Here is a 24,507-nt window from a genome sequence, read left to right as displayed (position 1 = left end):
CCTGGGGTCTGGCCCCTTTCCTGCCTTGGCTCCCTCCATCCCCTGCACAGGGGACAGGGCACCTCGGCTCCCCATGCCCCCACTCTGGCAGGCACAGGGGGGTACAGCGTCGTGTCAGTGTGCGTCCCCCCCCATGATCTGGGGTAAGCGCCGCTAGCCCAGCCTGCCACAGGGGTGCTGGAGTGTGCCTCTGGCCCGGGCGCTCCTTGCCCCAGGAATTGGGGGCAGCACGGGTCAGCAGGTCACAGGGGCGGGGGAGGCCTGGGCTCTGCTTCCTGCCTGAGCGGGGGCCAGTGCTCACTTGTAGCTGGGGTGTGTGCCCCCCCCACATGCGACATGGCGGGCGTGGGTTGTCAGGCCGGCGGGCAGGGGGCCTCTGCACCGTGACGTCTGTCCCCTTCAGTGGAGCAGGGCCTGTCACCCCAGCGAACCGCTGGTGTCCGTCCAGCCCCACGGAGACTAGCGTTGCCTTTGACGTGTTGCTCAGCAGTGTCGCCCGCGGGCAGTGAGCACTGGGGGCTTTGGTCTGGAGGCCTGGCCTGTCTCTCATGCCATCCTTCCTGCAGGCTGGCAGCATTTATTAGTTGCCTGAGAGGGGCAGGCCTGGGCCTCAGGGGCCCTGAGTTCTTCTTCTGGTTCTGCTGTGGCCAAGTCATATCCCTTAGTAAAGCCTCAGTTTTCCCACCTGTAAAATGGAGGCAAGGAGGGAGGGTATCTATTGTTACCTGATTTGAAGAGAGCAGCAGTGAGAGGGCAAAGTATTTCTCAGCCAGTTGATCGCTTGCTGAAACCCAGAGCAGCTCCTTGCCTCTCTGAAGTAGATTGGAAAGGAAGATCTGGATGTCCTGAGTGGGAAGAAGTATCCTCTCTAAGACAATGCTCTTTCCACCCTGTTAAGTGCTGATGCACTTTACCTATCAGCAGCATGTAATCTTGTTCTCCATCCTAGGTTTATTCCACAGCTGAAGAGAAATGATGTATTGACTCTTCCTGCACTTGGGGCCATGTGGGAAACTTACTTCTGTCTCCATTTCTTTCCTTTAGATCTTTGATCCTCCGGAGGAGCTGGAGAGGAAAGTGCGTGAGCTAGCCAACCTGATAAGGTGTTCTTCCAACGTGGTGTTTCATACGGGGGCTGGGATCAGCACAGCCGCAGGGATCCCCGACTTCAGGTGAAGGAAGAGAGATCCTGTGTTGTTGAAGCAGAGTGGGATTATGGGTAACATGGCATGCTGAGCGTTAGCTTTTTTCTCCTGGTTGCTATCCGGCTATAAAAAGTGATTTATGTTTGTACTTTGGTTTCACCACCTATAAAATCTCCGTAGTACACAGGCAAGAATTCATGTGGGTGATATCTTGTATTGGAGAAACTGCATGGTTGGCGTAGGCTTTGGGGACACAGTATTCTTGCTTGGCTCTCTGGGAGAGAAGCAGGCAGAGGCATTTTGCAAAAGTTTAGAAAATGCCTTAAGATTTGCAGAGGAAGCGGGCTGTGGGGAGTGGGGGTGTGATGGAAGGTGCCTGGAGTGATAACACTGATGGTGTTTGCTAATGAAACGTGATTTAATCCTGGCAGCATTGCAGGCCCTGGCTTAGTGACTCAGTGGGTTAAGTGCTGTAGGGAAGATGTCCTGTTTCCTCATTAACTTATAGCTGTTGTTTTACTGATTTTTTTTTTTTTTTCTTCAAAATGCTTCTCTGTAGCTGTGGGACGTTGGGATATGAAAAGTTTGATTTCCTTCTATGAGCTCTTAGCTGTAGTTTGGTCTCAGATTTGCTACATCGTGGCCCAAATGGGCTGTGATCATGCATTGAAATCCATGGGACATTTCTCTGGTGCTGGCTCTGTGGTAGTAAAACTGTATCCCAGCTTTCACTATCCAGTACAGTTGTTTGGTGTGTGCTGGGTAGTGGGGGAGCCCAGAGAGACTCTGTGAAGCTAGGCGGTTACATCTGAGGTTGTCTCCTAATACTGAGCAGCTTCTCTATCTCTGGGCTGGTCTGTTCTTTTAAACAGCAGGTGATACCATGCCTTTGGAGACCAGCCTGGGGAGCCTGTGAGCAGGGGTTGGATCTGTGGTGCCCACTGGGGTGATTTCTTGGGGGATTAAGCCTGGTATTTTGCCATAGTTGAGTTTCCCATTGTGGCTGCTCCCTGCTGATTCCCTTCACTGCTGAGGGCTGTGGCTATAGCCAGATCCATGCATCTCATCCCTCCAGAGAGGGGATTGTGTGTATAAACTGATGCTGTGCAGTTTTCTCTAGATACACCCACTCCCTGGTGATGCGGTGGTGGGTACCCAGAACCTCCGTGTCAGGTGGTTCCCCTGGGCTGCAGGACTCTGCTCTGACAGCAGTGATCCACGCTTAGGTATGAAGGACACTGAAGTTGCCCAAGGGTGTATCACAGCCCAGGCAAGAGCAGGTGTTGCCTTGGTGTGAAAGCACCCAGGAGAGGGGATGTTTTAAGGGGATGTAATTAAAAGCAATGGGATGAAAATGAAGAAAAAACAGTGTGGGCAGGACATAGGGAAGGTCTTGGTCACAGAGGCTCAGTGTATGGGCTGGTGTCTCAGGGAAAGAAGTGGGCGCACTGTTGCTGTGTTCTGCAAAGCATGGGAACAACTTCCTTGTGACGTTATCGAGCCTGCAGTGGGATAACTGGGTCCCACCAGTCTTATCCCATGTCAAAGCTGCCACGTGGCATGCTGCTCCCTAGGCAGGGGCCTGTGCTGCTGTCCAGGCTGAACCCAGAGATTGCTTAAGCCAGGTCCTAGGAGGTAAACTTTACAGTGGCTTCCTCTAGCTTGCTGCACTGCTCCTGGCAGGCTGCCTCCCAAACCACAAGCAAGGCAGCTATGGCTTTGCAGTGCTGTGGGGGGCTAATTAACTCAGGGGCAAGCTAATCGGCCCAGTCACCACTGTGGTAATTAGCCTGCCTGTGGTTTCTCAGGCAGTCTGCAGGGGTCAGTGGTCTGGGCTTGAGGATGGGTGGGGGCAGTGCATGTTACCTAGTGGTACCTGTGAGGGGGTCGCTTACATGCCAAGGGCAGAGCTAGGTCAGAAGATTTGGGCAGGAGGGACACAGGCTTCTGCAGACACCCTCAGCTTTGTTGCTCCTGTTACTCTCATCTGTCTCCATGACAGGCAGGATGCACTGACTTCACGAGACCAAGCGAGCCCTGTGCAGACCCTGCCTCAGGTTACCCTACCCATAGACCCCCCTCCTACCTCATTATCAGCACCCAGCTCTTGCTGCTGATGTGTCCTTGTCCCACTCCTGCTCATTAAACCTAATGACCTCCCTGCCCCATGGCCTGCAGGAGCTCTTGACTGGCGGTTCAGGGCCAGTTGGACCCAGTGGAAGCTGCCTGCCTGCTGGTGCCTTGAGCATCAGCTTTGATTCAGGTCCTTGCTCTTGCCCTGCTCTTTCTCATCCTGTTCAGCGTTAAATTGTAGCCTGCAGTTGCATTAAAAGAAGCACCAAGATTGCTGCTGAAGCCCCACCTCTGTCCTCAATACATCAAGACTAGACAGACCCTGGCAGCAGGTCCTGTTACTTAGCAGCGCTACCCCTTAACGCAGACTGGCCTTGCATCCACAGACTGCTGCCGAGCCCCTGCTCTTTCCATGACCTCTCTCCCTTCTCCTCTGCCGCAGGGGGCCCAATGGCGTCTGGACCATGGAGGAAAAGGGGTTGTCCCCCAAGTTTGACACCACCTTTGAGAATGCCAAGCCCTCCAAGACCCACATGGCACTGCTGGAGCTGCAGAGAGCCGGCATCCTGAAGTTCCTGGTCAGCCAGAATGTGGATGGTCTGCACGTCCGCTCTGGATTCCCACGGTACAGCATCACCCCCTCCATGCCTGGCAGGGCCTGTGACAAGCCCTTTGGCCCCTCATATTGGTGCATTTCTGCAGGCCTGTGCATGGAGGTGCATGTGCAAACCTAGCAGAGCAGGTATCAATGCTTCCCAGCCGTCTTGAGAGGCAAACAAATGCCTGGGGTATGAATTCCTGCAGTGTTAGGGGCAGCGGGGCCTGACCCTGTCTGTGCTGAACCTCTATCTGTCCCTCTGCCGCAGTAGGTATGTGGCAGGGATGTAACTGGGATGCATTTCAGGGGCTAGAAGTAAACTGAATGGATTTTAAAGAGGTGGAGAGGGGGGTGGGAGAAGCTCGGGGGGGAGGATACAACACAGGCCATGTAACACTCTGTCTTGGTAATTCCATGGGGCAGATGAGACTGCCTTCTCCCAGTGCTGCTGCTCTTAAATGAAGCCCTTTTTTAAAGTGCCAGTGACCTGCATAGGATGCCCATGGATTTGATCGAGCCCCTTAAAGGGCAGCGTTAAGTTCTGTAGGGCAACCGGTATCGATGGCTATTGGAAACCTCAAGCATTGCGGGGTCTGGGAGGATGAGGCTTTGGGCAGGCTGCGTTCATCTTTCCACTCCTCCTGCAGGCCAGTGGGGAGGATGGTCCTGGCCAGCTGGTCCTGCCCCTTGGGTCTCTGTGGGGTCAGCCTCCTGAGTGAAACTGGGGGTACATTTCCATTGTCTCAGGCATCTCTCAGCTTAGGCAGCTCGGGTGCTGTGTGTGGCACTGCCCGGGGCAGAGTGCGTGGGGGGCCCACGTGGCCTCAGAGGGACTGACCGTTTGCTGGCTGAAGGCTGCACCTTACTGACATGCTTGAGATGCACTCACTTACTCTTGGCACCGAGACCCCGTCTGCATGAGGCCTGGTCCTGGCACACAAAGCCCTGAGATGGAGCATGACGCATGGGGTTATGCCATCACCAGGGACTGCTCAGCTGTTTGAGAAGAGAATGATAAGGAGACCCTCTCCAGCCTGCATATGCTGCTGTTTAGACAGCAGCTGGCTTCCCAGGGCCAGCCTTCCATACAACGTGGGTATGAATAATGGTCTTTGCTGACTGCCAGCAAAGATGTTGCGTGTAGCCTGCTGGGGACACCAGTCTTACCCTTTCCTCACCTTGTTCAGGCACAGCTGCTCATTCAACTCCCCTGAGCGGAGGTTAGTTAACTTGGGTTTTCTGAAGGAAAATAGCTAAATGCAGTGCCAGCCCTGCCTGTTCAGTGACAAAGCTTTGCCTGGAATCCAAATTGGCTCTGAATTAAGCTCCTGCTTCTATGTACATCTGCAGACCCCTCTTAGAAGGGGCAAGAGACAGAGATTGCCCTGCATTTAAGGTTCATGTTTAAATTACCAGAACTGTGGATCACTTGATGTGGTTACTTCTTTGCTGTGTCCTGGTTCTAACAAGGGAACAGGGTACGGAGCTGCTCCCCCCAGTCTGTAGCTACCCCCTGAAGGAGCTGAGTCCCTGCACATGTAAAAGTGGAGTCTGAAATGTGTTTTATAGTGTGACAAGAGATGTAAAGCTGTCTCCAGAGGATCCAGCCTTTCCGTTAGCTCCACCTGGGAGTAGAGGCTTTTTTTTTTTTTCCAGGGGAAGCATCAGTGTATTACAAAAATACCGGAGAGCAGAATGGTTGCAGCCCTCAAGACAGAGAGGTTATTTGCTTTGCAAGCCTGCGTGTTTGGAATAAATTATGCTCTCCTCTGCCAGCTTGATCCAAGTAGGAGAATGACAGGAAAGGGGCTGGGAGAAGGGACTGAAGAAAAGCCATAGAAATGGCTGACATGGTGTTGTCCAAGCAGCCAGCCTTGCTAGGCTGTCTGGGCTTTCTGGAACCTTATGGGGAATCCAAATGCTGTATTTAAGACTTATCCACCCAAGAAAATGCTCCTAAATGCCCAAATGCTCCTAAACAGTGTCTCTGCAGACACTGTTAATCCACATTGAGTGCCTGTGTGCAGTTCAGTTGGGTTTGCTTTGGAGCTGATTTAAGCAAAACCCCCAAAGGAGCTGGTTATCAGATGAAGGGCTGCAGGTGGTATGTGGTGCTCACTCTCCCTGGATGACAGGAAAGGGAATGTGCTGATTTGTGAGCCCCTGTCGGCTTGGCTTGCTAGCATCCATAATCTGGACATGGCTTTGGAGGGTGTGTTCCTACACGAGTTCAGCCAGCATGACTTATTTCTCAGCCTCTAGTGATGAGCTTCTCGTTCTCACTGCAGCCGAAGTGAGAGCTCCTGATATCATCTGCAAGTGAGCAACTAATATTTGTTAAAAACCAAATATCAGGGGGAGCACAAAAGTATGTGGAGTTCAAGGATGCTTTAGAGGATGAGTGAGTTAATAGACCAGAGCTGGGAAAAGGTCTCACTTTTCTCACAAGCTGTATTTACGCTTTCCGGAGTTGTTAAGAGGAAACGTTTGCTCTTGGTTTGGAGCACAGATAATCTGGGTCTTTTTCTCGAGTGTCATTGAGTGAAATTTTGCATGTTGGAGTAGCCAAGCAGGACGCTGAGTGCAGCCCTGTGAATGTGTGGCCTCGGTATTATCACCACTTAGCCCAGGAAATGATTTGAATCCCAGTGGTCGGTTTCCAATAACCCAAAGTTCATTTCATTCAAGAGCAATCACTGTTCATCACTAACACCCCCAAAAATGGCAAAGGAGATCAAACAGTAACGATGCCCCGAAAACACTTGGCAAGTCAATAGTTGCTCTTGCCAAGAAAGCTGCAACCTTCCTTCATTTCAGTGTCACCACATTGCAAAACCCAAGCAGTTTGAAGAAGCTATTGAATCAATTTGTCCAGGATAATTTTGTCAGGCAGGCAGAAGCAGCAGACTTGGCCGTTACAAACTGTGAGCAAAGATGCTAGAAAAATGGCAGGAAGAGCTAAAAGGATAGTTTCATAGTTTGTAGGGTCAGAAGGGACCTGAACAGATCATCTAGTCCGACCCCCTGCCATGGCAGGAAGGAGTACTGGGGTCAAACGACCCCAGCAAGGTGTTCATCCAGCCTCCTCTTAAAAACCCCCAGGGTAGGAGCCAGCACCGCTTCCCTTGGAAGCTGGTTCCAGACCCTAGCCGCCCTGACCGTGAAGTAGCGCCTCCTGATGTCTAGCCTAAACCTACCCTCTGCCAGCTTGTGACTGTTATTCCTGGTCACTCCTGGCGGTGCTCGGGGGAACAGGGACTCCCCCAGTGCCCGCTGATCCCCCCTGACTAGTTTATAACAGACCACAAGACCCCCCCTCAGCCTTCTCTTGTGGAGGCTGGCTGAACATCATTACCGCAAGGTGGCTGGTTCCCACATTAGAAATGACTTGTGGGTCACACAGCATTCAAGTGTTCCTGCTAGCTCGTATCTTAGGAGCACCCCAATCACTAGAAGCATATTGCTTCTAACTCGCTGTAGATGCCATTTGAGCCTATAGGAAAATGCAACAGAGGTCTGTGCCACTTGTTCAGACGGTGAAAATGAAAGGGAAAAAGGCCAAACGCTTTTGGGCAGTCACCCTGGCATGCAGCTGTGGAGGGTGTTCTCTGGACCTCACAAAGGCCCCTCCATTTAGCAGCACTTAAGGCCAGCTGAGCTCCATGTGACTTAACCACACGCTGACATGCTTTGACCCAAGGCCTTGAAGCGTGCGTGTTGTTGAAATTCAATTATTCATCAGCAGTCCCAATCACTCTGCTGGCTGGTTTGAAGAAGTTTGGCGAATGTCTTTGTCATTGATGGTGGCACGTACAGGAAGAGCATGCCTTTACATTCCCTTCGTTCCACCGTAAGCACGGTGCAATTTGTGCAGAGTACACAGGAAGCTTTGATCTAAACAAATCACCTGCGCTTTCCACAACAAAGGGCTCTGCAGAGAGGCGCTGCCAATCTCACAGCCGCAAGGAAGGTGGTTTCTGAGGTGCTCACAGATCAGATAGATGCTACAGCTGTTGGTGAAGGTCTGTCTTGATTCAATTAACAACAAAGAGCTGGAACCACAGGAGGACAGAATCCGATAAATGTCTTCAGATGCTATAGGCCAATTTCATTACTGACCCTAGATAAAAATCAGACGTTTGGGGTCAGAACGGGTGGAGAGAAATGATCACAGAATGCGGTGGAATTTGAAAGTCCCATTCTTTTAGCAGGTACAACCAGAGAGCCGGTTGTGTCCCCCTTCTCTGAGCTGGACTGTTGTGCCACAGGTTAGCCTCTAAGTCAGCAATTCTCAGTCAGGGTGCTGCAGGACCCTGGGTTGCCTTGAGATCCTTTCAGGGGTACGACAGAGTGCTATGCAATATTAGCATTGTTAGGTCTGCAAACATGCTTTGCATGATAAACCAAGAGATTTCAAATAGAGACCCATAACTGTGGATTTTCTGAGTTCTTTGCAACAGAAAAATTGCTCTCTTATTTTTTGGCAAGCACAAAGTGAAAACTAGGAGCTGATATATTCCAAGGGGGGCCTCAAATCTATCCAGAGGGGCTTTGAGTCTACAAATGTTGAGAACCACTGTTCAAAGGGATGGGGATAAAGCTGTGGTTGACAGGGCAGCTGAATTCAGGCAGTTGCCTCTATAAAGACGTGCTCTCAGTATTGATCTGTTGTCTTTCTGAGTTGCGGTGGGCAAGGAGCTGACAAGGTGAGCGAGTTGAGAATTGTCTTCTGTGTGCACAAGGGCTTGTACCAAAGACTGAGAGTGTGTTGAGAGCCAGCCTAATGCCAGGGGAAGGATACTGGCCTGCAAGGGGGTGATCTGGGTCCTAGTCTTACGTGGGGCAAGGCACATCCCCTCTCCCTGCCCTGGCTCCCCTCTCAGTCTCTCTCTTGTCTGTTCAGGTGGGAAGAGCTCTCGCTGGGTGCATACGTAGGGCACAGGGGGTCTGGGGCTTTAGGCCCTCTCCTGTTTGCATCCCAGTAGCATCTGGAAGGGGAAACTCCTTGTGTCCTATCCCAGAATTGCAAACTTCTCATGTGAAAAATGACTGGGGTGAGGATGGTTCTACAGTGCCCAGCACAGCGGGATCCCAGAGGCGGGAGGGGTTGCAGCAAACTCCACACAAGAAAATATAGCAGCTCACCTGTGGGGTGGCCTCATTGCAAAGAGCCATGCGTGAGATGCTCTCACCCCTGCCAGCACGGCCCTATCCCCCGCAGCCCAGCAGCCTTCACAGCAGCTAGGAACTGTTCCAGCCTCAGCGACAGGCTGCTCGGGCATCTCGTGTCCATGACAACTGCATGCAAGAGCCTGCCATGTCACCGAGGGGTGCCACGGCCTCCCGGGCACACGTTAATCTGTCGTGTCTCCTCCGCAGGGACAAGCTGGCCGAGCTGCACGGGAACATGTTTGTGGAGGAATGTGTGAAATGCGGCAAGTATGTCAGCCCCGCTGCTCCAATGCTCGCTTTCCCCGTAGTAGGCTGGCAACATGGGCGAGTCTGACGGCTGTGCTAATAGGCACCTCGGCTCCACAGCACATCTCTGGGGCAGGAGGGTTTCGCAGGGGATTGGACGGTGCCATCGCAGTCCTAGAGCAGCAGTAGGCATACGCTTCCCATCAGCACGTGGGCGTCCAGCAGCCAAGCCTGTGAGACTGTACCTTGCGCTGCTGGCTTATGAGTAGATATGTCCAGTACAATCCTAAACGAACACTTCCCCCTTGGTGCTGCGTGGCAGATCAGTTGTGCGCGCCCTTCTGGAGGATCCCCATGGCTCCTGGGCCTGTTAATTAGGTTGTGGCCATCACAATTAGGCTGAAATAGCCCCGGTGCTGCCCTGTTGCAGGGCCTTGGGCTCGTGCTCAGGGCTTAGTAAAAGGGTCACGTTCATTGAGGTTTGGGCTTCCAGAGCCTTAGTTGTAATTTTGAAGTTGTTGCTCAGACTGGGTGGGGGGGAGTGGCCACAGGGAGACCCCAGGTTTAAAGACAAAGACCTATGTCCATAAAGGTATCAAGCGGCCTCATAACTTGGAATCCGGCCCTGCTCTCCAGTATGACTCTGTTTGCTCCAGGCATCGTGCCAGGGGTGCGTTTAGCCAAAGAGGTGGATCTTTGCCTTCTCCCAGCTGCAAAATGGCAGGATCACCCATTGGTTTTTGCCCTTTGTAGCTTCCTCTGGCTCCCCCATTTCCATGGGCTGAGAGCCGATGGGTGCATTCATCCTGCACCCCTTTCTGCCATCAGCAGGCAGGCGTGAGGACTTGTGTCGCCTTGGAGCCTGACTTGCATCCTCTCTCATTGCATGTGAAGGCAGTACGTGCGGGACACCGTGGTGGGGAGCATGGGCCTCAAGTCGACAGGCAGGCTGTGCAACGTCACTAAAGCGCGTGGTCTCCGTGCCTGTAGGTATGTGCTGCATCGCGGGAATGCGATATTCCCTCCCCACCCCCTGCAGGGTCTCCTTGGAGGAGGACATCTTTGGCTGGTGCCCCCTGGCTGCAGCCTGAGCATCTCTGTGGATCCCCTTGGTACATGACTGACTTTTGTGCCCTTGAGATTCCCCGTGTCACGGTGAGTCTGAGGTGGTGCTCGGTACTGAGGTGCGCTGTCCTGTGCTGTTCTCTTTCCAGGGGCAAGCTCATAGACACTATTCTGGACTGGGAAGATTCGCTACCTGACCGGGACCTCAGCCTGGCCGATGAAGCCTGCAGGTAGTGGTGCTCAGAGTGGAAGGCAGGCCCCTGTGCTCCTTTCCCCCAGCCCCTCTGCCACATTCAACATCTCGGACACTGCTCCTAGGTCCCGGCATGAAAGGAGCTGTTCAGATACTTGGACTCTGACCTGCCAGTCCCCTGCGACATCACCTTTGCTCTAGGATTTTACCCAGTCAGCCGGGCTGCAGCTGAGCAGCATGAGGATGTGCTGGAAGCCTGTGACACTGCACTGCAAAGGGTCTGAGGGAAATTAAATGCCCTGAGAGTTCCCTCAATAGAGATTCCCTTTCCCTCTTGCCAGGGAGGTGGTAGCTAATCCTTAACCAGCAAACTCTGCCAGTCATGGGGGAAACATTTTTGGCTAGGTAGGATGCCTCTGACTGTACCTTTTCTTACCTGGGCAGGAGGGATTGTTTTCTAGGTCACATTCCCTGCTGTTAATACAACCTCTTGGGAAGTACTTTATAGGTTAATGAGCTACACCAAATATTTAGGTCCCCTTGTCCAAGTTTACAGGAGATAAGGATGGGTAAAATAAGGTAAGATAAGGATGGGAGGAAATGAAAGGGCATTTTCCTACCTGTGGGCAGCTGTTCACAGAGCTGTCTCCAAAGACTAGTTCTTTACTGTACGGTGGTAGCACCAGGAGCTACAATCTCACACTGGGATGTTGTCAGGCTTAGTGCTGTACAAACTCAGAAGAAAAAAATCAGCCCTTGTCCCACAAAACAAGTTGGCTCTGGGATCAGACCACTGGGATCAGAGCCTGCTGAGGGCCTTTGAACACTAGTTTCTGTGTGTTGTCTTGGGTTACGGTTTCATCACTTGTGGCCAATTAATTGGGGCTGTGAGGTTGACTTCTGCACCAAGGGAGATGGGTCTGTCATAGGTCTTGGAGATGGGGACTTCTCACAGACGCTGGCTCTGCTCTGCATTAAAGGCTCTACTGGCTGTCTTGACGTTCTTCCCTCAGGAAAGCGGACCTGTCGATCACTCTGGGAACCTCTCTCCAGATCAAACCCAGTGGCAATCTCCCCCTGATCACGAAAAAGAGAGGTGGGAAGCTGGTGATTGTCAATCTCCAAGCTACTAAACATGTGAGTGAGAAGACTTGGTTGGCACGTTGCGTGCAGGGTCTGTCAGATGTAGGTTGACAGCGGCAGCAGCCATCATTCTTGTGTCCGCTTGATTTAATCCTGCAAAAGTGGGTCAGGCCGTCTGCTGCTGGCGCCAGCTAGAAGAGGTGGGCCCACATCAGCGAGGGCCCTGGCTGTGTTCCCATTGCCAGAGACCACAGATCTGGGCCTAAAAATAAATATCTAGAGCGGAGAAGTAAGACCCTGTGTATCTTCTGGTGAATCAAATCCCAGCTGATACAGAGGATTCCTGGGCAGAAAATCCTCGCTGGGAGCAGTGCAGGACATTGAGGGGTTTGTCTGTGCTCAGCTCTGTGCCATGGGCACTGAGCACTGACACTCTCCTATGTGCCCAAGGTTTGTTGAAGTGCCCCATGAAGTGAGGGGTGGGAACGATCCCCCAGGACAGGATTCCTGCCTTGTTGTAGTCTGGATGGACATGTCATGTGGTCCCTGCCCTTCACACTGCTCCCATTCACTGTGGTACCAGGCAGGGAGGCTCCAGGGCCAGGCCAGGCTGTAGGCAGGACAGTAGATCGGACCCAGTACATCACCATTCTTCTGAGCACTGGACGGTGGTAGCAAGGGCCAGGTTCAGTTTAAGGGTTTGATACAAATTCTCCATCTTGGCTCAAGCCCCCACCCCAAAACCTGCAAGCTTGCAAGCTACCAAGGTAGCTTCCCCACTGTAGCAGGGTTTATTAAAGGGGGAATAATAGTCCAAACAAACCGTCTCAGGGGGAACTTAAACAGGTAGTAGCCTGCCCCAGCTGACTGTCAACAGCTCATTAAAGCCATTACATCCAGAGTCCTCTCCTAGTCCCAGACAAGGTGCATTTGGAAGGTCACAGGGCCAGGGTTGTTTCTACCCTAAGCTTTCCCCTCACTGCCATGGGGGGTGCCATGTTCATAGTTTCATAGCATGTTGTGCATAGGGGGAAGGGGAGAGCGCAGTTTAGCTCCTGACATCTGTGCTCTGCCTCTTGGCCCCAGGACAGACAAGCCGACCTGCGCATCCATGGTTATGTGGATGAAGTCATGATGAAGCTGATGAAGCACCTGGGTCTGGAGATCCCTGAGTGGAGAGGGCCAGTGGTGGTGGAGAGGGCAGAGCTGGTGAAGCCCGAAGAGCCCCTCAAGTCCGACCCTGATGCTCTTTGTCCAGCCAAGGCTGAATCCCCTTCCCACCACAACGGCATCATGGAGGGGGTCAGTGGGACCTGCCCTGGCCTGGGGCTCGTGCCCAAGTCTCGCTGTGACAGTGTGAAACAGGAATGTCCCAGCCCTGTAGCAGCCAAGAGAAGGAAAGCAGAGTCACTGCTCACCTGACACAGACTCTCCTGACTTGTCCCAGCCTGTGCCACTTTTCCTACCAGCTTTTTTTTATACACTTAAAAATATTGTCCCTTTTTATAAGTATTAAACCACCTTGAAATGTGCGTGTGGGCAGCTGCTTCTCCTGCCTCCAGGGGGAACCGCTGTCCCACAGGTTTACCGAGCAGGGTGAGCTACTGCTGCATCGTCCTGCCCAGCTGACTCCTGGCCCCCCCCCAGTCCATCGAAGGGCTGTGGCAGGCCCAGCGGTGGCTGGTGGACTGTGAGTCAGGAAGGAGGGGAGCTGGACTCCTTGCTGTGGGAGGAACAGCAGGAGACCAAGTTCCCAGGAAAATCAAGGGGGTCAGGGCAGTGGGATCCAGTCCAGTGATGGGTCCAAGCAGCTGGAACCGGGGCGGTTTCCCCCAACCCTATGTTATCTGATGTGAAGTGTGACTGTCCAGAGATGCTGGAGCTGTGTGATGTACTGGTCTGGAGTCTTCAACACCCCCCGCCCCCCTCAGATGCTCACATAACCTCCACATGCACACGCACTGCACACAGGCATGTGTGACTCAGGAGCTGGGAGGCTCCAGGAACTGTATCTCTTGTCACATCCATAGGGAAATGCCTGGGAGGGGTGTGCAGAATACGGGAAAGGGTGGAAGGGCTCGTCCCTGCGTGGGAGCACATTCAGCTGGAGGGAGGCTGGGACGTCAAAGCACTGCTCTGGTCAGGAATAGCAGGTCGCTTTGGGATAAGAGCATCTGCACGTGGTGTCATCAGGGCTTGCCGTTCCCAGTGTGGGGGAGGCCAAAGCTCCTTCTCGGCTCTGGGGTGCGGTGCCTCTGTCTCTTGCCTTCCTTGGCGAATTGCTGCTTTTGAACGTGCAGCCCTGAGTAAGGCGCCGACGGTTCCCTGCAGTCGCTGGTGGAGCCCAGCTCCCCGCTGCCATGGCCCTTCTTCCCTCTACCCTGCAGACCCCCCTCCCTGTGCGGTCGCTCCTCCAACTCCTGTTCCATCCTTCGGGGTCCCTGCAGGGTGTTAAAATCTGGTGGCCGTGCTGGACACCCCCCACTCCAGGCTGTAGTGCAGGCCACAGCAAAGGCTTTTGTTGGCACATTTGTTCATTCGGGGAGATGCTGCAGCTTCATGGGTAGTAGGCTCGTGTTGGCACATGTTGCTGCTGCCTGCCAGGGCTCTCCCAACCCCCACTCCATTGTACTGAGCCAATTTTTAAAGCAATTGCCTGGCCCCGTGAAGACCCTGCCTCGTGACTGCAGCTGAATCTGCCTTTGCAGCACGCGAGAGCTCTCGTGTCTGAAGTTTGAGCCCATGGGGCAACACACATCAAGTCCAGCCACCTCCCTGGCCCCTGGATCCCTCCTGAGATCCCTGGTCCCATGTACCTCGGTGTTTGTGCGTTCCCTGCTGGCCTCAGGGGGTTCTCTGAACCCATGGGCACCAGGACACCATAAGCACAGAGCCAGGGGGAGAGAGGCAGGTGCCTTTCCTGTGATAATCAGATGCAAAGATTGTCCTTTCAAAGGCAGCTTGGGCTCTGCCGGGGCAGGCAGCTGGTCAGTGCAGCTGGCTGATAAGAGACCGGCAGAGATCCACCTGCTATGGGCCTCTGCCTTCTTGCAGCCGCCTGAAACAGGGTGGGCTGCAGAAAGGGCAGGCACCGGGCGGAGGGGACATGGGCTTTCCGTTCCTGCCTGTATTGCAGACCCTCTTGAGGCACTGGAGGAATCAGAGCCGAGGTGCCAGGGACCTTGCCAGGAGGGGCAGCTGAGGGGAGAATACTCTGGACCAAGTGGGCCATGCGTCCGTGGTGCTAGGCCGGCTGGTGCAGGATCTGGGGCTCCAGTAAGGAAGCTGTTGAAAACCTTCTCTGCCTATGGTCAGAGCAGGTGCCCACTTCTCTCCTTGCAGCCCAGCTCGCTCCGGAGAGAATGAGGAGCCCCGATGGAGCACCAAGCCCCAGCAGAGGGAGGATGAGTAGTACCGGGTGCTGCTTAGCAGAGAGCATGTCTCTGCTCATCGCAAGACCGGAGGCTTGGAGAATGGGTGCTGTTTGCCTCACCAAGAGGGAGGAATCAGATCGCAGTCCACAAGTGCCGGGCTCCTGCCGAGGGGAAGGCTGTTGATGTTCCCCGCGTCTGCTGGGAATAGGACAGAAAGCAGCCGGCTTGCACTGCGCGCTGCAGCAGTGGAGAGCCAGGCTGGTCTCAGCAGCTTGGCCAGCATGGGGGACGAGGGGGAAGTCTGGGACCCCATCGTGGGGGCATGTGAGGAGCAGCCGTATTGGGAGCAGCGGCCTCTACGGTTGCATTTCTTGCCCGTCTCCACGCTCCCCTCCAGCAGCCCCGTGTCAAAGCAGAGGCATGTAGGGCACTGACGGCGTCTGACAGACCCAGATTGCCAGAGCCCCAATGAGATCGCTGTCACCCCTGGGGCTGCCTGTCACTTTGCAGCAGACTCACCACCCCTCCTTTCCCTCACACTGGGACGCCGTCCTGCAAGCACAGCTGACCAGAGCCACCGCCAGCCCGAGGGCCGCAATCCACGGGCCGAGTTTGCTAGTTCTCAAGGGGCTGGTGTCACCTGCCGCTGAAGGCAGCAGGCACAGGCCTCCGATCTGGTGCAGGGCTTAGCTTATCAGTGCACCCGCTGCAAAGGGAGTCCTGATCTGGGATAATCCCAGGAGAGCCCAAGCCCCAGCGGCCGGGCCTGGTGTCTGTGGTATCCTAGAGAAATGAGGGGCTTGGCTGGCCTGGCCTGCACCCAGGCTGGAGCAGGTACTGGGAGCTGGGGCAGGAGGTGGGGCTGGCAATTAGCTCAGGCTTTCGCCCATGCCTTTCGCTCTTGCTCCTGCCCCTGCCACCTGCTAGCTGGGCAGGCGAGCTGCTCCCTGCTGTGGATGCCCCGATTTCCCTTCAGAGCAGCTGCATGACTTGCCCAGGGGCACACAGGAGTCAGTGGCAGAGCAGCGAGTCCCCACTGGGGATAGGCCTCTGCCTTGCATGGAGCATGGCAGCCTGGGCACTGCAGCTGGGTCATCCTGATGCCAGGGGCTGTGGGCTGGGAAGATGGGCCACCAGCTAGCCAACTCTGCCAATGCCATGGCCCCACTCTCCGTGTCTGCAGAGAGGAGCTGGTGTGAGCTGCTAGGTGAGCTGGGGCTGGCATCAGGGGCTTCTGGCTTCTACCCTCAGCTGGCCTGACCGTGGGTGAGCTGCTCTGTGTGCTAATGACCATGTCCTAGTTGAGATCAGGACTTGTGGCACTGCGTAGCAGGGGCTTGGGCTGGGCTCCGCACCCAGGAGAGCTCCAGGCCTGATCTGCTACCACGTGACCCCAGTTTTACTCCCTGGGAGCAGAGCCACGTGGGGTGGATGACCCTGCCTCACCCTCCTCCCTACCCCAGCCCTGGAGCCTGGCAGAGCCTGCTCTGCTTTCCTGCTTTGCTGGCAAGAGGGGGTGCCAAGGCTTCCCCACCCAGTTGGAGATGGGGCACGGTGGCAGCGCGCTGTGGAAGGGGAGTTGGACAGGGCCTTCCAGCCAGGCGGGCTGGGCTGGTATTTTCCCAGCGGCAGCAAGCAGCGCTGGGACTGTCGATAAGCCTGGCAGCAAGACTCGATACCGATCAGCCCCGCTGGCAGGCTGGGTCATGGCCAGGGACAGCTCTTTGTCTCCCTCGGCTAAAGCATGATGGGGTGATAGGGAAAGTTCACAGCACGGCGTGGGCAGTGCAGACGGCAGCTCATCCATGCTGACATTTGGGTCTCACCCTTATCTGGAGGTGTTGTCTCCCTGATCTGCACCCAGCAAACCAGAGCTAATGCTAATTCTGGGGACTTGGCTTCTTCAGCATCAGGATAAGGCCCTGTTCCTTATGTGTAACTAGACAGAAGAGGAAAGGGAGCAGATGGGCAGCCGTGCCCCTTTGAGGTGGGCTTGGACTCATGGAGAGAAACTGAGGCAGAGAAGGGGCAAGTGACCTGCTCCAGGCTGCCGGTGGCAGAGCCATGGCCTCTGGCTCCACAGCCCCTGCTCTGCCCACTAGCCCCTTCCTGTCACCACCCCCATTGCAAGTCCTGGGCCAGGCCCCCACCTGGTGGGCTCCAGCTGCAGTGTTCGACCCACCCTGTGCTCGCTAGGGGTTGCCCCAGGGCCCAGTTGGGAGCATTTGCCAAAGCCCCCAGCTCATACCCAGGCACCTGCCTTGTCTGTGCTGCAGGGAAGGGGCATCAGCCTCCTGGAGATAGCTAACGCAGGTTAAAACAGCAACAGGGACCGGGTTGGCTCAAGTTAGCTGCTCTGGGTCCAGGCCAGAGGCAGCCCAGGCTGAGTCCAGATGCTGATCCGAGGGAGATGCCAGCTCAGCCAGGGCTGCGCATGCCAGGCGGGCTGAGATCACCAGGTGCTCTGGCTGGACCCGCACACACCTGGCTGTACGCTGCCAGCCCCAGGGCAGCCAGCACCTGAGCACCCCCGCCATGAAGCTCCCCCATCCACAGGCCCCTGCTGCTGGATCCAACCAGAGCTTTGTCTTCTCTTTTCTTTCCCAAACCACCTGGGACTGATGTGATCCCAGGGCTCCAGCAGCTGGAGCTTTCTGTCATCATGAGGCTCTGGACCAGGGGTACCGCTCCTGGCTGCCTAGTGATCCCATCTGCACGCAGCCTAGCCTCCACCAGCCACCCCCACGTTCTCCATTCGTGCCGCCCTTGCCCGCCTCGATCTAGGCTGTCGGTGATCTTTCCTTTGGCAAGTGGAGCTACTGGGACCTGGGTCCCGCTGTGGGACACGCTCGCAATAAAAGGCAGTCCCTGGCCCAGCTATCCTGGTGTTTATTGTGGGAGCTGTCCCCCATGAGATCGACGCCCCAGCGGACTGGGCGCTGCGCATACAGAGAGCAAGATGCTGCCCTGCCCTGGAGAGCTCACACTAAAGAGACGAGACAGGCAGCAGCGAGAGGGGAGCACGGAGATGGGGAGGGGACTTGCTGAAGGTCGGCAGCAGGGGCAGAAAAGGAACCCAGCGGGTGCCCGGGGCTCCCCAGGGCTGCCTAAGGGCAGGCCTGCGCTGCTGGAAACTGGCCCCGCTGCTTGCTCTGGCCTCATGTATGCTAAGGAGGCGGCAAAGCCACTTCCATGCCACCCGGAGTGAGTGCCAATGAGTATGCCCATGGCAAAGCCCAGGTGCAGGGCTGGGCACGTGCTCAGGGCCAGCCTGGCATCCCCTCCAGGAGCTGGCAAGCGTGGAGGAGAAGCGAGTGGGCAGCACGTACGGGGGGTAGATAAACCATCAGGAGCTGCACAGAGTCTCACGGGTGCAGCCCAGGGGCTGAGGCGGCTCCTTCTCCAGGGGCAGAGCTGGGGGCATCGGGCTCGGCTGGCGGGGGGGCTTGGCCAGCGCGCCGGCTGAAGGAGGGGGTTACCTTGTGCAAGAGTCCCTTGAGCGCCTCCTGGAACTCCCTCCTCACCAGGCAGTAGAGGACGGGATTGAGGCAGCTGTTGGCGTAGGCCAGGCACACGGTGATGGGGAAGACATAGGCCTGGGCAGCATAGAAGGCCTCGGTGAAGGGCACCAAGTTGAACTTGATGAAGATGCCCCAGGCCGTCAGCGCCTGGTTGGGGAGCCAGCAGAGGAAGAAGGTGAGCACCACGACAGTGACCAACTTGGTGACCCGGGACCTCCTGTGGGGGTGGCTGCGGCTCATCTTCATCCGGCTCAAAAAGCGGAGGAGGAGGATGTAGGAGGCCAAGATGATGGCCAAAGGGATGACAAAGCCCAGCAGGACCTTCTGGGTCTGGTACAAGCCCAGCAAGACCTGGGGGTCAATGTCCTCCAGCTCTGGAAACTTGACTAGGCAGAGCTCGTCCCCGGAGACCGCATGGGTGGTGGAGAAGACAGCATGTGGCAGGGTAGCAATGGCTGTAGAGACCCAGATGACAGCGCTGGCCAGCTTGGCGTGGCATCGGGAGGCAGAGCCTTGCTTGGCCTTCAGGGAGGACACCACAGAGCAGTAGCGGGCCACGCTCATGGCGGTGAGGAAGAAGACGCTGGCGTACATGTTCATGGTGGACACCGAGGACACCAGCTTGCACATGAGCTTGCCAAAGGGCCAGCTGAAGTCCAGGGCCATGTCCACAGCCCAGAAGGGCAAGGTGAGGACAAACTGGAAGTCAGTGGCTGCCAAGTTGAGCACGAAGAACATCATGCTGGACATCTTCCCCCGGCGCCTTGAGCCCAGCAAGAAGAGCACCAGTGCATTGCCCACCACACCCAGGGCACAGATGATGGAGTAGATCACGGCTATGGCAATGCGAGCAGCCTTGGTGCTGTCGGGGGGCAGGAAGGAGCTCAGGTCCCCCAGGCTGTGATTGGAGATGTTTCTGCTGCTGCCAGCGTGGAGTTTCTCCTCCATCCTGCAACAGTCCTGCACAGACGTGCTTGTGCTGGGCTTCTGCTCACCTTCCCTGCAGGAGCCGCGGCATGCTGAGCACGACCCCGGCCGGTGGGGCTCAGCCAGAGAGTGCCAGGGCCCTTGTCCACCTGCACTGTGCCAGACTCGGCTATGAGCTGCTTCCAATAAGTTTCTGATCCGATCTGTCAGCACCGCTGGGTTTTCATCTGGCTGCACGTAGCCCCCTCCCTGCCATGCCTGGCAACAGCACCGGAGCAGCTCTGCTGCTGTCTGATCCCGGGGAATGCTTTCTTCCTTTCATCTCCCATGTGCTCCCTCCCTCCTTTTGCAGGGCAGCAGGAGGGGAGATGGCTGCAGGGGAGAAGGCAGCTGTAGCCTGGTGCTGGTTCAGAGCAGGACCTCCGCTGAAGTTGTGTCCCTGCAGCTTCCAGACCCCGCAGCTGAGAGCAGCATCACGTTGCGCTGAGCACTGAACAGAACGGCAGCCCTCTCCCTACGCAGGACCAGCCCGGGGGAGCTCTCCTGCCGGGGGCCTCTGCTTCCCTTTGATCCTTTGCCTCCATTCATGGTGACCTTTCTGGGGGCCTTGAATGCATGTAACTTCAGAGCTTCCCAGGGTGGTAGGGAAGTGCTATGACCCCTATTGTAAGGTCCTAGATATGAGTGACTTAGGTCCGGGTACGTAGGTTTGTAGGTGCCAGAGTGCTATGCAGGTGCCTAAGTCCCCTGGACTGCAGTGGAAGTTGGGACCTGCATTTCTCCAGTGCTCTGGGCCTCATGGCCTTGCTCCGGGTCACACGGGACGTCTGGGTGGATTCTGGGTGGGATGAGGACAGACGAAGCAAGAGGGGCAGGTTCTCGGTAAGGGACCCCCGGACAGCACAGCCTTCCACTGGGCACATGGCCAGTGCCCACAGCCCTGCCTCTGTTGTCATCTGTCTGATGGTAGGGCGTAGGAGCCCTTGTCCTCTACCAGGACCTCACTGCGCTCGGTGCTGTATGCACACTCACAGCCCAGAGGCTCTGCCCCTGGTTCTTACGGCAGCCGGAAGAGGCTCAGGCCCACGGAGCTTCCTCCCTAGAAATCAGCCTGCATCTTCCCCAGACCCGCCAAGACCATGAGCATTTGGCCAAGAGAAGTTGAAATCTGGCAGCCTGGCACTGGGTGTCCCGACGCCGAGCCTTTCCAAAAGTCCAGCTGTCTGAATGGACATGCTGTTGAGAGTCAGAATTAAATGGAGCAAACTCAACAGGGGCAGGGGTTTCAACCCAAACTGATCCTTTAAGCCAACTCCGTTGCCAGCAGCAAGATCCTCTGGGCCAGCACCCACCACTCTCTGGACACTTTAAATCTTCCACTTGGCATATCACAAACCCACGTTCACTCTCCTCTTGGGCTAGCATCACCTGCTGCCCTCCGCTCTCAAGTGTCCCGCTGCTTGCTACACGCTGTCAGCTCCACCACTCCCAGACAGACGCTTTCCCAACACAATCCCCAGGTGTGGAACATGCAAGGCCGGATCCTGAGGTCAAGGGCCAGATCCAGAGGTCGGAGGCACAGCTGATGCACAGCACCTTGTTGGGCTCAGGCCCAGGGCAAGGGGAGGCGGGGTTGTGTGGCAGGTGCATGGCTGGCTGCCTGCTGCTGCCTGTTGTGTTCAGTCAAGCCGGCATCACCATTTAATTTGGTGCATCAATAAGCTCCGTCCTGCCCCCCTTCCAGCCGTGTCATGGCTCTAAGCAGAGGTGACACTCGCCGGAGAGTCTGTTTGCGTGGACAGAGCAGGCACCGGGAGGTTTTACCGAGGCGAACTGAGCAGCCAGCAGAGAGAACTGGTGGGAATTCAGTGCACGTCTGCACCTGAGCGAGGGAGACGCTTGGCTGGTGGCAGTGGGCCCTCTCCCACCTCCGCCACTGCCCTCCCCACTGCCCTTGGGCACATTGCTCCCTGTCCCGCTGCCTGCCTCTCTCTGCTCGCTCTTTGTGTCATGACAGACGTCCCCCCAGCCATGGCCGGGTTTGGAGCCGAGATGCTTGTACGTGCAGCACAAGCCAACCCCATGCTGGTTAGATTCTCCTGTAGGAGATGCTGGTGATTAAACGCATGGATCCCTCCAGTCAAGGGACACAAGTCAAACCATGTCATGTAAGTGCCATGGGGTGAAATCTGCCCCGTGGGAGGTCCGGTGAGAGCTGAGACCAGCTTAACCCCCCTGGAGCCCTCAGAGAAAGACGTGCAGAGGATGGCAGAGACGCAGTGAGGACCAGCTCTTTGCAAGGGCCGAGTTGGAGCCGCCGGTGTCTGCTCCCTGAGCCAGGCTCTCCACTGCCCTGAATGAAGGAGCCTGTCTCACGAGGAAAGCACCAAGCTGACCCCAGCCCACTGGCATTTTGCATTCCCAATGCTCCGGTGGTTTACATTGGCAGGCCGGTCAGGGAGCAGAGATGGCGGCAGGTGGCTCTAATCCCTCTCTGGTGCCAAGCAAATTTCCAGGTGGACTCATTTGCATGCAATTGCAATCAAAAGGCCTGCTGAGCAGGTCTTGTTTGCAGAAGGATTTTGCAAATTCTTTGCTGACAGGGGAGACATAAAAGCATGAAATTTTCTGTTCCATCTGCAAGCCCAGGGGTGGGCTGGATCAGGGAGGCACACTAAGATGCTTTGGGGCAGGCATGGGTGCTCTGCATGGTTGCAAGGGAGCCTGCATAGAGGCTTCATGAATGAGCTCAACTCTTCCCACTGGCCTGGCAAGCCCCAGCGCAGCCAAAATCCCCTTTGAGACCCCTATAGCCCCACTCCACTGAGTGCCTCTGGTGCCCAGCAGCATCAGGAGGATGGATGGATGGGTGATGCTGTCTCCCATCCCTGCCTCCCAGTGCTTACAGCAACGAGGAGTTCATGTGCTGGCATCTTGCTCTGCAGCACATCCTGGCTGGCGCTTGTGCTGGAGCTCTCCCTTGCAAAGGTCACAGCCCTCTCCCGCCCCGTGCACTTGGCCCCTCCAGGCCGTGCTCCGGCACACTCCAGCTCCTTGTGCCCTCTGCCCAGAATATGAATGAGCTGCCTGCACTTCACTGCAAAAATCAATGATGACTTGCAAATTGGTGCTCATCTCCTCGTCAGACCCCAGAAGCAACTGGCAGCCACTCTGAAACCAAGCTGAGCCCTCACACAGCTCATCCTGGGCACTAATTACAGGGTTGCCTGCTGATGAATTTTAATCAGCATTTATCTTCCCCACGCAGCATGGCTAGCGGGATCTGGCATTTCTGTGGGCGGGATTTGCCCCCTAGCCATTGGGGCAGATCAGAGGGCCCCACACCAGCCCAGGTAAGATTGGTGTGCCTACGAAACCCATCTTCCTCCACACATGGCTCAGGGAGTCACTCCTCCCTGGTGCCCCACACCTTCCTCTGATCTTGGCAGCTGCTCTTGTATGAAGACAGGGCTGATAAGCCCTCATTCTCTCCTGGCTCCCCATCCCTATCTCGCCTGGTCACGTCTCTCCCTTAACAGGGGAGAACAAGCCTCGCACTCATCTGTCTTGATGCTCTCCGATGTCTCTGGCAGACTCCATCAGGCACCAAAGGGAAAGTGCTACCACCAGCCAGCCAGCATCCTCCCACAGCCCTGCCAGGCACGATTACTTCCTGTGTTGCCTAAACAGCCTCACCTGATGGAGGATGGGTGCATAGGAGCCCAGCACTGGCCCTGTGAGAGCTGCGGTCCCATTTCCAGCCAGTTGGAAAGGGCAAAAAGCACCTCCCGGGGCAGCTATATGGACTGACACAGGCCTGAGTGGTAGGGGGTTCTCCTTACCCTCTCTTCCCTACTGCTGAAATGCAGCTGCCTCTGGGGAGGAGCACAACGCCAGGATCTCTAGAGGAGGGCAGAGAATTTGCTTGACAATGTGATTGTGACCTGAGCCAGGAGCATGGCTGGGATGCCTGGGATTGCACCTTCCGGCTAGAGAAGCAGCAACTGGGACTCATGAAGCACATCCTCATCCTCATCCACACACACAGACACCTGTCCCCTTTCTCTGTGCCCTGTCTGCTCCGTGGTCTTGGGCTGAGTCTGCTGGGGCCAGGGGCCAGGGCACACTTCGAGGGCTGAATAACATGAAGCAGAACATCTTCACATGCTGCCTGCAGCAGGAGGCCCAGCAAGTGGCAGGAGCCGCCTGGACGGTTTCCCTGCTACTTTTCTTCTCCTTTCACAAGGAATCGAAACCAGTGACAAGTGTCAGTCCCTGTGTCAGGCGGTGAGGGTGGGCCTGGAGCAGGGTGGGAGGGCCTAATGCCAGGGTGGGCACCTGGCCAGACTTGGGTGCAAGGGGGAAGCAGGGTGGAGCTATCAGCAGTGCGAGAGATGGACTCTCAACATGGGGGGCTGGCAAGTGGATGGGGAAGTGAATCAGGGCGGCATGGCTGAGAGGAGCTGAGACACAGACACTAGCCCAGGGTATCATCTGCAGATGCCTGGGCCAGAGCCCTGGAGTGCAGCCCAGGGCACCCTGGCCTGACTGAAGGAGATCAAGGGGCTACGTGCAAGTTGGTGCCCAGAGTTCAGCAAAAACAGCTGGAGCTGAGTCTCTCCCACCCCGAGATCTCATACAGGGATGTCATCTGCTCTCTGTGAGTCATGGGGCTGGCCTTGCTGGGGGACTGGTGGAGCTGGGGGTGGCTCTGGCATCACACTGGGGCATTTAGCGTGTCCCTGCTGTGTCATGGGATGGAGATGCCCCTGGCTGGGAAGCTTGGGCATGCAGCAATCACCCCTCAGCTATCACGGACCAGACCGTTCCCGAGAGGCATTATTAGTGAACTTATAGCTCCGATGCAGCCTGGGGGCTCCGGGAAAAGCAGCTGTGATCTTGCCATGCAGAAGGGCACCCTGACATTTCCCCTCACTGCATTTGTCTCCAGCTGGATCCCCAGGGGGTGTTGCAAACCGAGTTAACTCTTCAGGCCCTGAGTGCAGATGTGAAGACAAGGGCAGGAGTTGCACGCAGGCACTAGGATGTCACCACCCTGGGGTGGAAGGGTTAATTGCACCTGTTGTGCAGCCAGTTAAAGCATTACAGC

General features: G+C 56.0%; 2 protein-coding genes across 2 annotated transcripts in view; one reads left to right on the top strand and one right to left on the bottom strand.

Annotated features, from left to right (window-relative positions):
- The window catches only part of SIRT6 (sirtuin 6), a 13,384-nt gene extending 277 nt beyond the window's left edge, over positions 1-13,107 (top strand). The window contains exons 2-8 of the mRNA XM_019556982.1: positions 1,045-1,172; positions 3,661-3,843; positions 9,196-9,255; positions 10,129-10,224; positions 10,449-10,529; positions 11,506-11,629; positions 12,662-13,107. Of these exons, the coding sequence (XP_019412527.1) occupies positions 1,045-1,172; positions 3,661-3,843; positions 9,196-9,255; positions 10,129-10,224; positions 10,449-10,529; positions 11,506-11,629; positions 12,662-12,997 (1,008 nt within the window). The 3' untranslated portion in view covers positions 12,998-13,107. The remainder of the gene's footprint in view (positions 1-1,044; positions 1,173-3,660; positions 3,844-9,195; positions 9,256-10,128; positions 10,225-10,448; positions 10,530-11,505; positions 11,630-12,661) is intronic.
- Positions 13,108-17,835: 4,728 nt separating this feature from the next.
- On the bottom strand, positions 17,836-19,897 carry LOC109324866 (relaxin-3 receptor 1-like). Its single transcript, XM_019556964.1, has one exon. It carries the CDS (start codon positions 19,416-19,418, stop codon positions 18,315-18,317), a length of 1,104 nt encoding a protein of 367 aa, XP_019412509.1. The 5' UTR covers positions 19,419-19,897; the 3' UTR covers positions 17,836-18,314.
- Positions 19,898-24,507: the final 4,610 nt, after the last annotated feature.

The sequence above is a fragment of the Crocodylus porosus genome, unplaced genomic scaffold, assembly GCF_001723895.1.
Source record: "Crocodylus porosus isolate Cpor-Errol unplaced genomic scaffold, CroPor_comp1, whole genome shotgun sequence".
In the NCBI taxonomy this organism is placed as follows: domain Eukaryota; kingdom Metazoa; phylum Chordata; order Crocodylia; family Crocodylidae; genus Crocodylus; species Crocodylus porosus.
The sequence above is the reverse complement of the archived record's forward strand: the minus strand, read 5'-3'. Positions and strand labels throughout refer to the sequence as shown.